Source organism: Pristis pectinata, chromosome 1 (genome assembly GCF_009764475.1).
Source record: "Pristis pectinata isolate sPriPec2 chromosome 1, sPriPec2.1.pri, whole genome shotgun sequence".
In the NCBI taxonomy this organism is placed as follows: Eukaryota; Metazoa; Chordata; class Chondrichthyes; order Rhinopristiformes; family Pristidae; genus Pristis; species Pristis pectinata.
The window spans coordinates 62,263,725-62,282,016 of record NC_067405.1 but is presented as its reverse complement, the minus strand read 5'-3'; the positions used below and the strand labels follow the sequence as shown (position 1 = coordinate 62,282,016).

Here is an 18,292-nt window from a genome sequence, read left to right as displayed (position 1 = left end):
CATTTGCAGACATTTTTAACCTCTCCCTACTCCAATCTGAGCTTCCCAACTGCTTTAAGAAAACCACTATCATCCTGGTGCCAAAGAAAAATAAAGCAACATGCCTTAATGACTACCGACCAGTGGCTCTGACATCCACCATCATGAAGCGCTTTGAGAGGCTGGTCATTTAAATTTTTAAATTTAAAAAATTTTTTTTTTTTTTAAATTTTATTTACAGCGTGGTAACAGGCCCTTCCGGCCCATCGAGTCCGCGCCACCCATTTTAAACCCAAATTAACCTACCCATACGTCTTTTAGAATGTGGAAGGAAACCGAAGCACCTGGAGGAAACCCACGCAGACACGGGAGAACGTACAAACTCCTTGCAGACAGTGACGGGAATCAAACCCCGATCGCTGGCGCTGTAATAGATCTCGCTAACTGCTACGCTACCGTGCCGCCCCCAATGACAACCTCAGCTTCCCAGACAACCTCAACCCACTGCAATTCACTAACTGTCAAAACAGGTCTATGGCAGACACCATCTCTTTGGCCCCACACTCATCCCTGGAGCATCTGGACAGTAAAGATACCTATGTTAGACTATTGTTTATTGACTACTGCTCCACCTTCAATACCATAATTCCAAACAAACTCATCGCCAAACTCCTAGACCTAGGACTCGACACTTCCCTCTGCAGCTGGATCCTTGACTTCCTGACCAACAGACCGCTATCAGTAAGGATAGGCAGCAACACCTCTGCCACAGTTATGCTCAACACTGGTGTCCCACAAGGCAGCATCCTCAGCCCCTTACTTCACTCTCTATGCACTCAGGACTGTGTTGCCAGATACTGCTCAAATTCCATCTACAAGTTCACAAGATACCACAAGATTCATGTATACCACAAGATTCTGTATAGATTCATCATCTACAAGATACCACGGTAGTGGGCCAGATCTCCAATAACAATGAGACAGGGTACAAGAAAGAGGTAGGGAGCCGAGTGGAATGGGGTCAAGACGATGACCTTTCCCTCAATGTCAGCAAAACAAAAGACGTGGTCATTGACTACAGGAAGCAGGGCAGAGTGCATGCCTTATATGTATCAATGGTGCTGAGGTGGAGATAATTGAGAGCTTCAAGTTCCTAGGTGTAAATATCACCAATAGCCTGCCCTGGTACAACCACATGGATGCTATGGTCAAGGAAGCAGATCAGCACCTCTACCTACTCAGAAGGCTAAGGAAATTCAGCACGTCTTCATTGACCCTCAATTTTTATTGATGCAACACAGCTTGGTATGGTAACTACTCTAAGACTGCAAGAAATTGCAGAGTTGTGGACACAGCTCAGTCCATCACAAAAACCAGCCTCCCCTCCATGGACTCTGTCTGCACTTCCTGCTACCTCAGGAAAGCAGTCAACATAATAAAGGATTCTTCCCACCCTAGTCATTCTGTCTTCTTCCCCCTTCCATTGGGCAGATGATACAAATCCAAACCTGCAATTTACTCTGGATCCCATGCATCTTTATCTTCTGAATCAGCCTACCATGAGGGACCGCCACCTCTTTTGCTTCCCCCCCCCACCAATCACAACTAAAACAACAAAACCCAGGAACGTCAAGCTGCCAGTCCTCACACAACCAGGTCTGTAATGGCAACAACATCATAATTTCATGTACTGATCCAGACCAAGTTCATCCTCCTTCCCCATAATACTCCAAGCGCTGAAATAAACACATTTCAGTCCATCAGACCCACCAGGTTTATTAGCCTGTCCCTTGCTGTCCTTCCTTTCAGTCTTACTTGTCATACCATGTTTCTTGCCCTCAACCCTACCACCAGTTGCCCTACATATTCTGCATTCTGCTATTGCTTTTCCCTTTGTACCGACTTTTTGTACTTATATTTTGAAATGTTCTGTATAGATGGCATACAGAAGAGTTTTTCCACTGTATCTCGATACATGTGACGATAATAATAAACCAATCAAACCAATTACAATGCCAATGAAGGCACACTACCTCATGTATCAGTCAGTACAGGTGCAACTAGGATAAGCAAGTTGCAGATGACAAGGTTTTCATTATATTGCTGTGCTTGTCATTCTTTCCAACGCTAGTACAATAAGTACACTTAAAGAGCATTTAATTGTAAAGGACTTGGGAACATTTCAGGTCTTGAAAGGTGCTACACATTGAAGTCTTTCTCATTTACTCTTTTGGTGTTAAAAGAGTTGCCACAGGAGTAAAATTGCACTGTTGATGACCACAGCTATGGGAGAATGGTGTTGGAATTTGAAGACAATTGAACTCAGTGGTAATCTTGCTGTCAATGACATGTTTTAGTATCATAAAGATGACAAGTTCTCATTTTAATTTGTGTCTCATTTAACAACAGAACTTAATGACCAAAGAATACATGAAATGTTTAAATAAGTTTCCATACCACACAGGAGGCTTCATACTGTTTTCCCAGCTTTGGTCTCAGAAATGCACTGCAAGATGAAAAAAGGAAAAATTTGAAATGAAGACCAGCTCGTCTGGAAAACTTTAGGGAATAAACATGTAAATATTTTCAAATATAGTTCTATTTTTGTTATCAAACATTTCCCTGCTTGCAAAGTAATAAAATATTTGGTACATTAAAAATTACAGTTTCAAAGAAATTATTTTCCATTTTTTTTAGAAAAAAAGCATAAGTGAGTGAATGGTGTTAATTTAGCTCTCTCACGACAATAGGGTAAATAATTCTTTCTACCCAGTTGTCCAGTGTTTAAACAGAGATGTATTTAACAGATAAGTGAAAAAGGTCAGGAAAAACATAAAATTATTCATTTATTTTCTACCGCCATATAATGCTCTGCAAAATCTCGTTCCTGTTCTTTTTGAGATTCATTACTTTCTTAGGCCAGTTGAAACACACATGCTGAGTCAAACCAGCAAAACAGATTTGCTAACTTTTTCTTTTGTTTATTTTTTCCAATTGTATCCCAGCAGCAAAATGATCAAAGTGGAAGAAGAAACAAATCTGGATCAAAGAGGAAAGGAGGAAGCAGCAAAATACTCCCTTGTAACAGGACTTTAAAAGAAAAGGAATTGAAGAATTCCAAATCTCAACCCGCAACACAACAAAAGGAGTTCCTCAGGGCAGTACCACTGGCTCAACCATCTCAATAGTCACTCTCTTCCATTAATAACCCTCCCTTCATCACACATCAGGCAGGATATTTGCTATTTATTGCACAATATTCAGCTTCATTTGCAATCCATTATATAATGTAACAGTCCATGCTAACGCTGAAGCCTTGGACAACATTCAGGCAAGGGCTGATAAGTGGCAAATAATACTCATACCACACAAGTTCCAAGCAGTGATATCCACCAACAAGAAATAGTCCAGCCATTATCATCTCCTCTTAAAATTCATAGCATTACTATTGCAGAATCACCCACCTTTATTATCCTGGGCTCAACATTTACCAGAAATTTAACCAAACCAGGCACTTCAATATAATGTCAACAACAGGTCAGTGGCTGAATAACTCACATCCGGACTAGCAATATCCATTACCTACGAAGCAATAAATGCATTTAGGCCAAGAAATATTTTTATGGTATCTCTTGGCCCTTTTAACATTGAAAGAGTAAATAGGAAAGACCTGCATGTGTTTTTGGGCAACACCTTTCACAATTCTGAGATTCAAGGTGGTGATTTACCACATCTTTTCATTGGCATTTATGAATGGGCAATAAATGTTGCACTTGCACGTTGAATAGGTGCACTTTACTTTTGATTATATCATCAGAGCTGGTGAATTGGGTAAAAGTTTATTGATTACATTTTTACCAGCAGTTTAACACTTCACGGATGTAGGACAGTTCATGTAAAAGGCCGTTGGTCCTCACCTGTAACCTGCTGCAAAATTATTAGACAAATTCAAGTCAGCATTTTTCTGGTGTTCAGAGTTGGTATTAAATCATGTTTAGCGCAAAAAACAAACTGATGGAGGAACTCAACAATTTGCTTTTTGTTCCAGATTCCCACATCTGCAGTCTCTCGTGTCTTCAGTCATGTTTAACTATCTTACAAGTACCAAATTTCAAAATGAATATCGTGGCAAGATGAACCCATCTGTACTAACAGTTTCTGCAAATATCTCAATTCCTAATCTGAAGTATTGAGTACAGACTTTGTGTTTGACAATAATTTAAATTATAAGCAAATGTTTAAAAGATTTCAAAGAATTAGAAGTATTTTTTAAAATTTTTAAAAAATAAAGTGACTTAAATTATAGTTAATTTTTTTAAATTAATTAAAACATTAATATTAACTAAAAACATTTACCTGCATTTGAGGAATATAAAGGAAGCCAGAAAGAACTCAAGCAAGGAATAAGGAGGGTCAAAAGGGGACATTTTATGTCCTTGGCAAGTAGCATTTAAGAGAATCCCAAGGCATTTTTTAACATACATTAATAACAAGAAGGTAGCTTGAGAAAGGATAGGACCACTCAAGGATAAAAGAGGGAATTTGAGTCAGAGGAGGTCGGCAAAGTACTAAACAAGTACTTTGCATCGGTATTCATGAAGGAGGACATAAGACCACTAACCTCCAGACATGGAGGATAGTGAGATCAGTGTGGTGTATTCTAATATGCTGGGGCATTTTGAGATCAAGATTAGATCTCTTGAAGAGCATTTAAGGTGGATAAATCCCCAGGGCCTGATGGGATCTATCCCAGGTTGTTGAGAGAGGTAAGAGAGGAGATAGCTAGGGATGTGACGAAGATATTTGTACCCTCTCTAACCAGAGACGAGATCCCAGAGAACTGGAGAGTAGCCAATGTTGTTCTTTTATTTAAGGAGGGAAATAGGGTGATCCAGGAAGCTATAGATCAGTAAACCTCACATCAGTGGTAGGAAAGCTATTGGAGGGGATTCCTAGGGATAGGATTTCCTTATATTTGGAAGAACAAGGGAAAAGTAGGGATAGACACCGTGCCTTTGCGTGCAGCAGGTCATGTCTTACAAACTGGATTGAGATTTTTGAGTAGGTGACCAAGGTGAATGATGAGGGAAGGGCAATAGATATTGTCAACATGGACATTAGTAAGGCATTTGACAGGGTCCCTCATGGTAGGATGATCAGGAAGATTAAGATGCATGGGATCCACAGTGAACTGGTAGTTTGGATTCAGAATTGGCACACCCAGAGAAGACAGAGGGTAGTGGTGGAAAGGTGTTGTTATGCTTGGAGGTCTGTAACCAGTGGGGTTCCACAGGGATCAGTGCTGGGACTTCTGTTGTTTGCAATATATATAAATGACTCAGATGAAAATGTGGATGGATTGGTTAGTAAGTTTGTAGACGACTCAAAAATTGATGGAGTTGTGGACAGTGAAGAAGGTCATCAAAGGATACAGCAGGATATAGATCACTTACAGTTATGGGCAGAGAAACGGCAGATGGTGTTTAATCCAGGCATGTGAGGTGTTGCACTTTGGGAGATCAAATATAAGGGAAAGGTATACAGTTAATGGCAGGACCCTTAAGAGCACTGATGTACAGAGAGATCTTGGGGTTCATACCTCCCTGGCAATGCAAGTAGATAGAGTGGTAAAGAAGGCACATGGCATGTTTGCCTTCATCACTAGAGGCATAGAATATAAGAGTCAGGAAGTCACGTTACAGTTGTATAAACTTTGGTTAGGCCATACTTAGAATATTGAATGCAGTTCTGATCACCCCATTATAGGAGAATGAGGCGGCTTTGAAAAGGGTGCAGAAGAGGTTTAGAAGGATACTGCCTGGATTAGAGGGTATGAGCTTTAAGAAGATGGACAAACTTGATTTATTTTCTCTGAAGAGTCAGACACTGAGGGGAGAACTGATAGAAGTTTATAAAATTATGAGAGGCATAGATAAGGTAGACAACCAGAATCTTTTTCCCAGGGTACAAATATCAAATACTAGAGGGTGTAGTTTTAAGGTGAAAGAGGGAAAGTTTAAAGAGGATATGTGGGGCTTTTTTTTTTAAACAGAGAGTGGCAGCTGCCTGGGTTGCACTGCCAGGAATGGTAATGGAAGCAGATTAGCTGGTAACATTCAAGAGTGTTTTAGATAGGCACATGATTATGCAGGGAATGGATCATGAGCAGGCAGAAGGGTTTAGTTTAATTTTGCACCATGCTCAGCACAGCCATCATGGGCCAAAGGGCCTGTTCTATGTTCTATGCATTTTTCATTTTAATCTAAGTCTACAATTCTATTCAAATGAATGAGATCACAGTGGTGCAAAACCGAGGAGCCAGATACAAAATTTATTCAGCCCTCTGATATAGCACGACTCAGCTTCAGCTGTGAATTTATTGCTGATTTCTGTGTGGAGTGGGATGTCAGATGTAACAGCATTTGATTTCCATCATATTCCTCACGGTGCACATGGGCAAGATGTGGAGAGAATATAAATGGAGTATAGGATCAAATTAGGGTGGGCACTTGATGGGCAGCATGGACAGCAGTCTGAAGGGCCAGAATCCGTGCTGTTTCATTCTCTGACCACAAGATGAGAATGCACTGACCTGCAAAAGGCATCTTATTGGTGGTTCTCCACCAAAATCACAGAAGTAAGGTAGTAACGGTTACTTTCATCAGGTCTGGCTTATCTGCAATTGTCAGCTTACTGGCAGGTAAACTAGACCATATGAAAGACAAATCATTTGCTTAGAATTCCAGTCCTTCAGACAGCTTTATTTGTTTTATCATGTGCCATTTAAATTGTGAAGAATTATAGCTTATGATTCAGGTGGAGATTTCATACATTCATCAACAAGTACTTCCGACACCATGTCTCAGTATCTTGTTCTTTCATTTTCCAAGAAACTGGAAAATAGTAATTCCAACTACCAAGGGTGGTTTACTAAATGAAAAAGCATAAATGTCAGGGAGCATTCTTTTATTTACAAAGGCAGGCATGTTATATGTTGTGGCAAAACAGAGAACAGTTGGTCATAGACAATTCTTAAATTGGTACCAATCAATTTTGGATATGCTACATATATTACTATTGTTCATCAAACCCATATTGCTCATTTCACAGTTGTGAAATGAAAGTGGCATTTGAAGGTGGCACAGTGGTGCAGCTAATAGAGCCTCTGCCTGGCAATATCAGAGACTCGGGTTCAATCCTGATCTCAGGTCTTTCTTTCTTTTTCAATCTTTTTATTAGTTTTCAAATTAATACAGATTAATATATCAATGTTTATACATGTAATAAAAAGAGATCAAGAGAACAATCATGACATGGATAATCATAAAGAACAATAGAGTATAAAAAAACTGTAGATCCAATGATCTGTTAGTGAATGAATATAATATAAAAGAAAAAGATTTATTATAAAATATAAAAAGAAAAAAACCCCAAAACAATAAAAAAATTATAAACAGTATATCAAACCAAACTAAGCTAAAGGAAAAAAAAATTCAAAAAAAAAAGCAAAAAAAACTGGACTAAAATTTCTCAATAGAAACAAAGCAATATTATGTCATCAATTCCGTTCCTCTAAATTGAAAGGTTATTATAAGGGGATCTATATCATGTGAAAATATTGAATAAATGGACTCCAAACTTCCTCAAATCAACAGTACCACTCCTAATTTTTTCCAAGTTTAAACATGATATAGTTTGAGATAACCATTGAAAAGTAGTAGGGGTATTGGATCCTTCCATTTAAGCAAAATGGATCATTTAGCCATTAATGTAACAAAGGCAATCATACGGTTAGCGGAGGCAGATAGATGGCCAGATTCTATCCTTGGTAAACCAAAAATTGCAGTGATAGGATGAGGTTGTAAATCAATCTTCAATACATTTGAAATAATGTTAAAAATATCTTCCCAATATTTTTCCAAAAGAGGACAGGACCAAAACATATGTGTCAAAGAAGCCACATTCGATTTACATCTGTCACATATAGGATTTATATGTTAATAAAAACGAGCTAGCTTATCTTTTGACATATGGGTCCTGTGAACTGATCTCAGGTCTTGGGCAGAGTTTGCACATTCTCCCTGTGGGTTTTCTCCAGGTGCTTCAGATTCCTCCCACGTCCCAAAGACATGTGGGTTGGTAGGTTAACTGGCCACGGTAAATTGCCCCACGTGGTGAGTGGAAAAATCTGGGGGAGTTCAAGAGAATGTAAGGAGAATAAAAAAGGGATTAATACAAATGGATATTTGATGGTCAGTGTGGATTTGATGGGCGAAGGACCTGCTTCCCTGCTGTATCTCTCTCTGAGGAATCAGGGCAGCAGGTTGTCCAGCCACTGGTGCTAATTATCCTGGCAATTGTCAAGAGAATAGATGCATACATAAAAACCTACCACCCACCACTGGCCCTTCCCCCACCCGCACAAATCCAACATAAAGCAGCTTGTGAACTATTTGCCTCTTTGCTAAAAGAGTGTTTCAGTTTTAAGATGCAAATATAAATGACAGTTAAACTTGCCAGCAATTATAACCAACATAAAACAGAACAGAATAGGTTCACCACGTGTAGAAGATGTCGTACGCTCAGAGCACAACGCAGGATTATATTTTCCCAACAGATATTTAGAAATCATAAAAAATAATATGCATGTCTTTCTATTGCTCAAAGACCATCCCATCAGGGGAAACAAAACTACAAATCCTTCTTCATTACCTTTCTGACTACCCAATGATCTATGTTTCAATCTACATTATGCATTCAATAAATAATAAGTTTCAAACTGAAAAGCTCTTTGGCTTGAAAAAGTGGCCCACACTCAGAGCCCAAACTACAAAAGTATGAACAACAATAGATAACAAAAGTACAACACCGAATCTTTGACTAGGTTCCAGCCTGCTAACCAAATGTGAATGATCCATTTTTTCAGAAAATTACTCTTATAAAGCCAACTACAAATGTTCAAGAGCCCTAAACATCCCACTGTTCAGAATTATGGCAGATCAAGGATATTAGTACACTTAGATGATGGGAAGGGAGAAAAGTAAATAAAACTGAGTTATTTTCACAACCACAAAAATGCTATCTGCTGATCTTTTTTCTACTTGTCCGGTTTCATTTCCTAAAATACTGAATTCTCACCTCCCACTTATTAGGTTGCTGGACGTCAGCTAAAAAGGTTCTCCTGAATGCAATTTAAGAATATGTGCAATATATTATTTATCTCCATTAATATTAGGGTAATTGAAGATCCCACTATAGCTGTTCTAGTGTTTTTTTAACACTTGTCAGAACTTCATTACAACTTACTGATGTACTTACACTTTTCCACATGTTCATCAGTGCCTCAACTACTTTTCCCTATTTCCTACAGGTTTTGTACTAAGCAGAGCCAAAATCCTTTTTCACCCATTTTATGACCATCATTTCCTCTCCTTTACCAGCTCATTAACTTTCTGTTTTTCATTTCTAGTTCTGCATTTCTCCCTTCTGAATCTCTGTTCAGCTTTCCACACTCCAACAAACTAGGTTTAAACCTCCCCAACAAGAGCAAACTTGCCTACAAGGATATTAGTCCCAGTACTGTTAAGGTGTAATTCATTCAAAATTCTGTACATCCCACCTTGCCAAGAATTGATCACAATGGCCCACGAATCTAAAGCTCTTCTATTGGTGCCAGCTCTCTCACCACACATTCATATGCAGTATCCTCCTATGAAGAATGGCACCTGTAGCATCTTTTGATTTTAACTTTGAGATCCTGTTTCTTAGTCTCTTTGCCAACTGCTTAAGATCCACATGAAGGACCTCACCCTTTTTTTTCCTGCCTTTGTCCTTGGTACCAACATGGGCCATGACCACTGGATGTTCATCGTCCACCTCCAGAATGCTCTGCAGCCAGTGATGTTCCAGACCCTTGCACCAGGGAGGCAACTTATCAACCTGGAATTATCCCTGCACCACAGAAACACCTACCTGCTGTCCAAACTGTATAAGCCTCTAAAACTGTTAGTCTCTTGGCCTTTCTTTTTCCTTTCCTACACAACTGACTTAACCATTGTGTTGTTTTCTTCAGAGGAACCCTCCCGCATCTCTTCAGCCGTGGGGTGACAACTGCCCAAAACGGGCCAGTAAGTACATACATTCATTTACAAAGGAAGAAATTAATCAGTGTTGGTCAGCATGGGTTTGTTAAGGGAAGGAAGATCATTTCTGACTACTGACTGAATTCTGGCAGGTTGGTCAAAAAAGTAAAAGCCTATGAGATTTAAGACAGTGTGTCAAATTGGATCCAAAATTGGCTTTGTGACAGAAAACCCCATCGACCCAAATGTAAAATAGTCCAAAGCTTAATCCTTTCTGAAGTCTTGCTGTACATAAGCATGTCCTTTTAATCAAGTATAATACAAGGCACACATTTGGTTTCTCCAATCTTAAATTATGAATTTTCCTGGGTTTTCCATCACACTTCTGAATTATTTTAATAAAAATATATTCAGCCCAAGGTTACCATCTCTAATATGACATATTCCTAGAAATTTTATTCAATGTTCACGTAACATTCAATCACAGTGCACTGGTCGTATGTTGCTAAATCACAGACCATAAAATCACATGCCATTTGTCAATTTATCTACTCTTGGTTGAGATTCTCCATAGCACCAAGTCTTGAAATAAAATACTTGGCTTTGTTTATGGTGGGAAGTAGAAAATATTTTATAAATCAAAAAAAAACAAAACAATTGAAAAATCTGAGAATAAGTAACATTTAAATAAAAATGAGATGTGCATATATTTCTGTACTATCAACATCAATCATCTTTGATTCAACAAGAACATCTATGATGTTTCAACACTATGAACCACAATGAAAAACATCAATTACAATCGATTCAACAAAAAACTTAGTGATATAACCAACATCTAACTGACGTTTTTGTACAATGTTGTTACTTTTAACAATATATAGCACTTATAAAAATAAAAGCAAAACTAAATTTAATATAACTCATGGACAGCTACACCCCTTTACTGTAGCTCAGTTTCAGGAATGAGAGGTTCAGTTTCTGTGGGAAACTGTCAAAGCTGCCTGACTCTTGTAATAAAACAAAAGCAAAGCATTTTTCAATATTTATAGTACTGAGGCTGTTGATGTTATTACTGGACAAAACTGATCTCAATTTGTGACTGATGCATAAGTGTATTTAAATATGAAAATCCCAAAGTTACTATTGGAGATAATCTATGCTGATGCAATCTTCAACAGTGAAGGTGCAGAACCTATCTACCCACATATAACTGCATTGAAAGCCAATAAAAATCTATGGCTGTTGCTGGTTGAACATCAATTTTTTAATGAAGTCATCATTACCACTGAACAACTTCCCTGACTCTGAAAGATTAATAATATAAGATCTTACTCCCGCTGAAGAAAATGAAAATGTTGCAGATTTTAAAAATAATTCAGTACTTTAAACTTTACTTTTGCTATTAACAACTGCCCTTCCATCACAAGTATATGTTCCAGTCTTTATTTCACTTTCTTTACAGTGATTTAATTGTAATTAATGGGCCAAATTAAGACGTGGATTTAAGATGTGGAAGTGGATTGTCACCATCCACCCTGACAGCCACCAATGCAGCTGAACCTGTGATCACAGTGGAGGACGTAAGATCAGTCTTCCAGAGAGTGAACACGAGAAAAGCACCTGGCCCAGATGGTGTCCCGGGCCGTGTGCTCAGATCTTGTGCTGACCAGCTGGCAGAAGTATTTGCGGACATATTCAACCTCCCCCTGCTTCAATCTCAGGTTCCCTCCTGTTTTAAGAAGACCACTATCATTCCAGTACCAAAGAAAAGCAAGGTAATATGCCTCAATGATTACCGACCAGTGGCTCTGACATCTACCATCATGAAGTGCTTTAAGAGGTTGGTCATGGCATGCATCAACTCCAGCCTACCAGACAACCTGGACCCATTGCAATTCGCCTATCGGCGAAATAGGTCTATAGCGGATGCCATCTCCCTGGCCCTACACTCAGCTCTGGAGCATCTGGACAGTAAAGACACATACATTAGACTATTGTTTATTGACTACAGCTCTGCCTTCAATACAATAATTCCAAGCAAGCTTGTCACCGAACTCCAAGACCTGGGACTCAACACCTCCCTCTGTAACTGGATCCTTGACTTTCTAACAAACAGACCGCAATCAGTGAGGATAGGCAGCAATACCTCTGGCACAATTATCCTCAACACTGGTGCCCCACAAGGCTGCGTCCTCAGCCCTCTACTCTACACACTCACGATTGTGTGGCCAGATTCTGCTCTAACTCCATCTACAAGTTTGCAGATGATACCACTGTTGTAGGCCGTATCTCCAACAGCGATGAGTCGGAGTACAGGAAGGAGATAGAGAGCTTAGTGGAATGGTGTCATGACAACAACCTTTCCCTCAATGTCCACAAAACAAAAGAGCTGGTCATTGACTTCAGGAAAGGGGGCGGTGTACATGCACCTGTCTACATCAATGGTGCTGAGGTCGAGAGGGTTGAGAGCTTCAAGTTCCTTGGTGTGAACATCACTAACAGCCTGTCCTGGTCAAATCACGTAGATGCCATGGCCAAGAAAGCTCACTAGCACCTCTTCTTCCTCAGGAGGCTAAAGAAATTTGGTTTGTCCTCTTTGACTCTCACCAACTTTTACCGATGCACCATAGAAAGCATCCTATCTGGATGTATCACGGCTTGATACAGCAACTGCTCTGCCCAGGACCACAAGCAGCTGCAGAGAGTTGTGGACACAGCCCAGTGCATCACGGACACCAGCTTCCCCTCCTTGGACTCTGTCTTTACCTCTCATTGTTTTGGTGTAGCAGCCAGCATAATCAAAGACCTCACCCACCCAGGACATTCTCTCTTCTCTCCTCTTCCATCGGGTAGAAGGTACAGGTGCCTGAGAGCACGTACCACCAGACTTAAGGACAGCTTCTACCCCACTGTGATAAGACTATTGAACGGTTCCCTTATACAATGAGATGGACTATGACCTCACGATCTACCTTGTTGTGACCTTGCACCTTATTGCACTGCACTTTCTCTGTAGTTGTGACACTTTACTTTGTAATGTTACTGTTTTTACCTGTACTACATCAATGCACTCTGCACTCATTCAATGTAACCGCACTGTGTAATGAATTGACCTGTACGATCGGTTTGTAAGACAAGTTTCTCACTGTACCTCGGTACAAGTGACAATAATAAACCAATACCAATACCATGATTCAATCTGTTTCATGCTCCCCTTCATAAGAAACAGGAGTTGGCCAATCAGCCCCTTGAACCCACACTACTATTCAAAAAGATTGTGACTGATCCAACTTTGGCCTCAATGCTATTTTATTACTCTCTCATTGTGCCCCTCCATCCCCTTTGTCGTTTAAATGTTTGTTCATCTCCGTTTTTAGTGTATTCAGTACATTACCTCTCCAGTTATCCCTTTTCCCTCTCTCCCCTTCCATGCTTGTGTTTCTCTCTCTTCTCCAACCCCTTTTCAGGTTTGTGTTTCTCTCTCCAATTCGCCCTCCTCGGTTTCTTTTGCTCCCTGCCGCCCCACCTGTTTCTTCTCACGACTCGTAGCCTTAACAGATGATTTTAATTTGCCTTGGAACTAGCAACGAAGCGGAGACACGAGAGAGGGCAGATGCTGGAATCTGAAGCAACAAAATCTGCTGGAGGAACTTAGCAGGTCGAGCAGCATCTGTGGGGGTGGGGGGTGGGGGGTGGGAAAAATTGTCCACAATTCCTCGCCCCCCTCCCGCTGAATGCCTCCAGCAGATTGTTTGCTGCACTAGCAATAAAGCAACGAGTTTTCAGCTGGGCAAATAACGGCTCCACAACGCGGTTCAGCTCGATCTGATTTATAAAAAAAACAAATGAGCAGATGCATCATGCACTGAATTTCAAACCAAGGCCCCCAGCTCATTGGGGGAGTGGCTCTCCAAAGGAAACCAGACATGTAAAATGACCGCAGTATTTCTTGACGTATTTCGGGGAGATGGGCATGTAAACGCTTGCAACAATTTACGCAGCAGGTTGTTAGATTCTGCAATGCACTGCTAGAAAGGATGATGACAATTCAGTAGTAATAATAATTAATATGGTATTAATTACAATTATTATTGTCCAATTTTAATACACGCTGGGAAAGGAGAAATTTGCAAAGCCGTTAAGGACCAAGTGGAGAACCTTGACGAGAAAAGCTGGCACGGGTGAGATGGCCCGAATGGCCACGTTTACGGTGCAACGTCTCCACCCCCCCAAACAACCGGGGGGTGAAGCCCCGGTGTTTATTAACGGCCAGGACGGCTCTCACCTGGTCTGCCGCCACAAGAAGGTCTGGATGGGCAGAGGGATGCCGCGGCCGCACTCCCGCTCCGCGTCCTCCGAGCTCTTGCGCTTTACCATGGCGGCGGCCGCCGCTCCCGCCTCCGAATGGCCGCCCGCCACCAGCCTCGCGCCTCCAGCGTCAGCACCTGCGCGCGGACAGCACCACGCCCCCCCGCGCGGACAGCACCACGCCCCCCGCGCGGACACCACGCGCACACACACACGACCCGCCCCTCCCCCCCAACCCCTGTCCGCTTGTCAATCACTCGCCCCGGGTGCTCGGTGCCCACCGTGCTCTCGACGGTGCCCGGCCGTCCCTCACCCTTCCAAGGATCATCGGGACGCGGCCGAGAAGTGCCACGTTCTCTGCAACCTGTAGAAATACCGCATAAAACGCCCTGCGGGGCTCTTCATCTCACTTCCCCAAAAAGGCTTATAACCCTACGTGGAGTGTCCTTAAACGGGGATAATACTTTTCAAACAAGAGTTAGACTCAGTACCTCGGATCTTCCCTGATCTACCTTAATCCCACGTTCCCACACCAACACATTGAGGAATACCCAAGCATACACTCGTATCTCGCTTAGACCTCAAGGTGCGTTCCCAGGAACCAGGGCACAAATGGAATTGGCGCTGGAAAAGATCATTGTCGCCTTGTACAGAGAGCTAAAAACAGGAAGTGCTGAAAATACAGTCAGCAGGTAAGGCAGCGTGTTTGGAGAGAGAAACAAGAGTTAGTACCACAGGTTGAAGACCATTCTGAGAAAAGGTCTTTGACCTGAAACGTTAATTCTTCTTCTCTTTCCACAGATGCTGTGCGACCTGCCGAGGGGTTCCAGCGTTTTGTTTTTTACTGCAGATTTCCAGCATCTGCTGATGCTTGATTTTTATTATGTATGGAGAGAGATGTTTTACTGATTGCACTGCTGTACCTGTAACCTGGCATGAACATCTACCCTTCCCACTGCTGTGCCATGTGCCTGGTTGAGGGTTCATCCATCCAATGGCACTTTTGCAAAAATTAATCTATCACAGTAACCTCATCACACCACGGCTCGGCGTGGAGTTAACAACCCATCAATGTCGCAGAGGCTGCCTGTGAGAGCCAAGGTGATCTGCTCAACACTGAGATGTGGCACTGCATTCCAGCTGGCATGGAGAAATTCAAGCTGTTGCTAGGGACTGGCAGTGGCTGCTCCATTTGTTGACAGACTATTTGGATGCTAAAGTCCCTCTCATCACCTCCCCTTGGTGGTGATGGAGGTTGCTGTTTCCTCACCTCTGCTCGGCTGCATGTCTTCTCTCAGACCAGTCATTCCTCTATGGTACCAATCTCAGCAGCCAGCAATTACCATTGAACTTGCTACCATTGAGAACTCTCAAGCCTGGGAGGGCTAAATGGTAAATGATGAGATCCTAAGGTGCATCTGTGTCCTTCATCTGCCCTTCACTACACTCTTGAACCACACACACTATTTTGAGCTCTGTTGTGTCAATAAATTACAAGGTGAACCAAGTAAATGACTTAAGAATGTTCTCAAATGTGTAACTTCCACAAACTCGTGAGAATCTCTGACTCTAACTGTTCAAAATGGAGATGGGATTGCACTGAAAACCTTGAGTCCACTTGTTGGGAGTACACAAAAGCCCTGTATAAACAATCTGCTGGAGGAACTCAACAAGTCAAGCAGCATCTGTGGCAGGAAACAAAGTGTCAACATTTCAGATCGAAACCTGTATAGATGATGGAAATAGCACACCACCTCCCAAAATCTCACCCACAGGTCCTATCAAGCATCATATGCTCCACTGGCAGAGGAGGAAGGAACCACATTGGCCTCATCAGCTACTTTAGAACTGGAACGGAAGCAAGTCATCTTCATTCCCTAGGGACTACCCAAGAAGGGGAGAGCAAAACAATACCTGGTCTCCCTTTATGTCTAGACAGATCAATCTCAGAGGCTCAGAAAACCATGGAAAACCATAACATAATTAACCGATTTAGAGCCTAGTTTGTCTTTTGCAAGGGAACCCCAGAAGGGCTGATCACCCATACAGAATTGAGGATTACATCTCAGACCATCCAATTGTCTGTGAGTTTATGAAAACATTTTGTTGCAATGTAGCATGCATTATGGTGTTTACCGAGCTCAATAAAGTAGCAGTTAGATAATTAATGGTGATATTTCCAATGGAAGAATCTTGTACAAATATTCATTAAAAATATCGTTTTATGTACAATTCAGTTTTATACAATGTATAAGTATAATATCTAGGATTAGAATTAGCATAAAATTAAATTGAAGATCCATTTTACAGTATATTTTTCAAAATATTAATTTTCTCTTTCTTGTCAGCATGAACGTGCTAACCATGCATTATGGTATTATTTAGGCATTAGCCCTTTGAGCTAATCAGCACAAAAAAAAAGTATTTACAAGAGAAAAAAGTAAAAGGACTGAATTTGTTGTGACAATAATAGCAAAGTTATCAGCACACCTGTTATCACAGGGTAAAACCAACAGTAATTTCTGGTGTTCACATGCATGCACTTAAAGGTGGAGATCTCTTTAAGAGTATGTGCTCTTGTGGTGATCAATGATAGGCCTGATACTAACAGTACTGGAACAATATAAGCCTGATGTACTCACCCTCTATGTCCACACTGCAAGTGGGTGAAATTGTTCAAAAGTGAATTATTTATAATGTAACTTACGGTTACTGAATGACCCTAACTTATTAATTTTACCAATGACTCAATTTTTAGATCTTATATTGAAGACTTGAAAATTTTTTTCTTGTTCTTAATCACATCTGTGATTATTATTTTCTGCTCTTTCACGTTTCTTGGTTTGCTATCTATTTGTTAGAATTAGGATACTATAGTTTGATTGACTTCTGAGTCTCACTGCTTCTTGGCCTGTTCACTGATGCACCATGCTAGAAAAGATGGCAGATAAGTAGAGACCAGTACTGATAAATCCATGCAAGATCTGGGCACCTGTACAAGGTAAAAGAAGAAACACATTCCTTCATCACAGAGAGGTAAACCTATTGTTAAAACTGATATCATTAATGTAGTAAAAGTTAGCTGTTTGCGATCAGCTTGAAAAGCTATATGTGATGAGGACTGACACAAATCGATACATTACTCATAAATTATTAATACCATCTCAGAAAGAAAGGTAACATGTGGAAGAATTATCAATTAATATAGATCAATTTTAGTTGTATGCTACTTGCTGACTAGCAGATTGTTTGTTCCCTTGTAACTTGTAAGAAATTTTACCCAGTATCAGATACAGAAAATGTAAAGTTATTCTGCAGAAACTAACACAAAGTGGACAATGGGAAATATGTGCGTCCATTCTGTTCTCATTTCTTAGAGATGTCCTGAATCTCGTAAGCCACATTGTTTTTTTTTCATGCAAGGAAGGATATTTATCCCTGTGCTATTGCTCTTCATTACAAAATTGTAAAAATGAAGGAAAGAAAAGCAATGTTAGAAAAGTCTATCTGGATATAAGAGCAGATTTAAGCATTGAAACAGTGTGCACATTTAACACCAAGTAAATAAGAATTTTTTAGTGCGCGTGAGTCTTTCAAACTCCATGCCACAGAGAACTGTGGGGATAGTTGGGGCAATATATAGAAGACTGAGAAGGAGTTAACATCAGCAAGGGAATCGAAGGTTATAAGGAAAGGGCATGAGAATGGATTTGAGGAATATTGGATCAACCGTGATAAAATTGAATAGCAGAGCAGCCGCAAGGGGCTGAATGGCCTCCTATAGTATGGAACTATTTGAGCTTGATAGAGAATTAACACACAAAGTGCTGGAGGAACTCAGCAGGTCAGGCAGCATCTATGGAGGGAAACAGGCATTTCAGGTCTTCAGGACTGATGAAGGATCTCGACCTGAAACGTCC

The 18,292-nt window shown here is 40.8% G+C and overlaps 1 protein-coding gene across 3 annotated transcripts in view; it reads right to left on the bottom strand.

Annotated features, from left to right (window-relative positions):
* The window catches only part of LOC127574760 (protein unc-80 homolog), a 211,845-nt gene extending 197,354 nt beyond the window's left edge, over positions 1–14,491 (bottom strand). For 2 of the 3 annotated variants that reach the window (XM_052024057.1, XM_052024074.1), the window contains exons 1-2: positions 14,350–14,485; positions 2,437–2,485 (exon numbers count right to left, since the gene is read on the bottom strand). In XM_052024057.1, coding sequence (XP_051880017.1) covers positions 2,437–2,485; positions 14,350–14,441 — 141 coding nt within the window. In that variant the 5' untranslated portion in view covers positions 14,442–14,485. Of the gene's footprint in view, positions 1–2,436; positions 2,486–14,349 lie in introns of all 3 variants that reach the window. The other variant, XM_052024066.1, reaches the window with a different exon arrangement.
* Between the last annotated feature and the right edge of the window lie 3,801 nt (positions 14,492–18,292).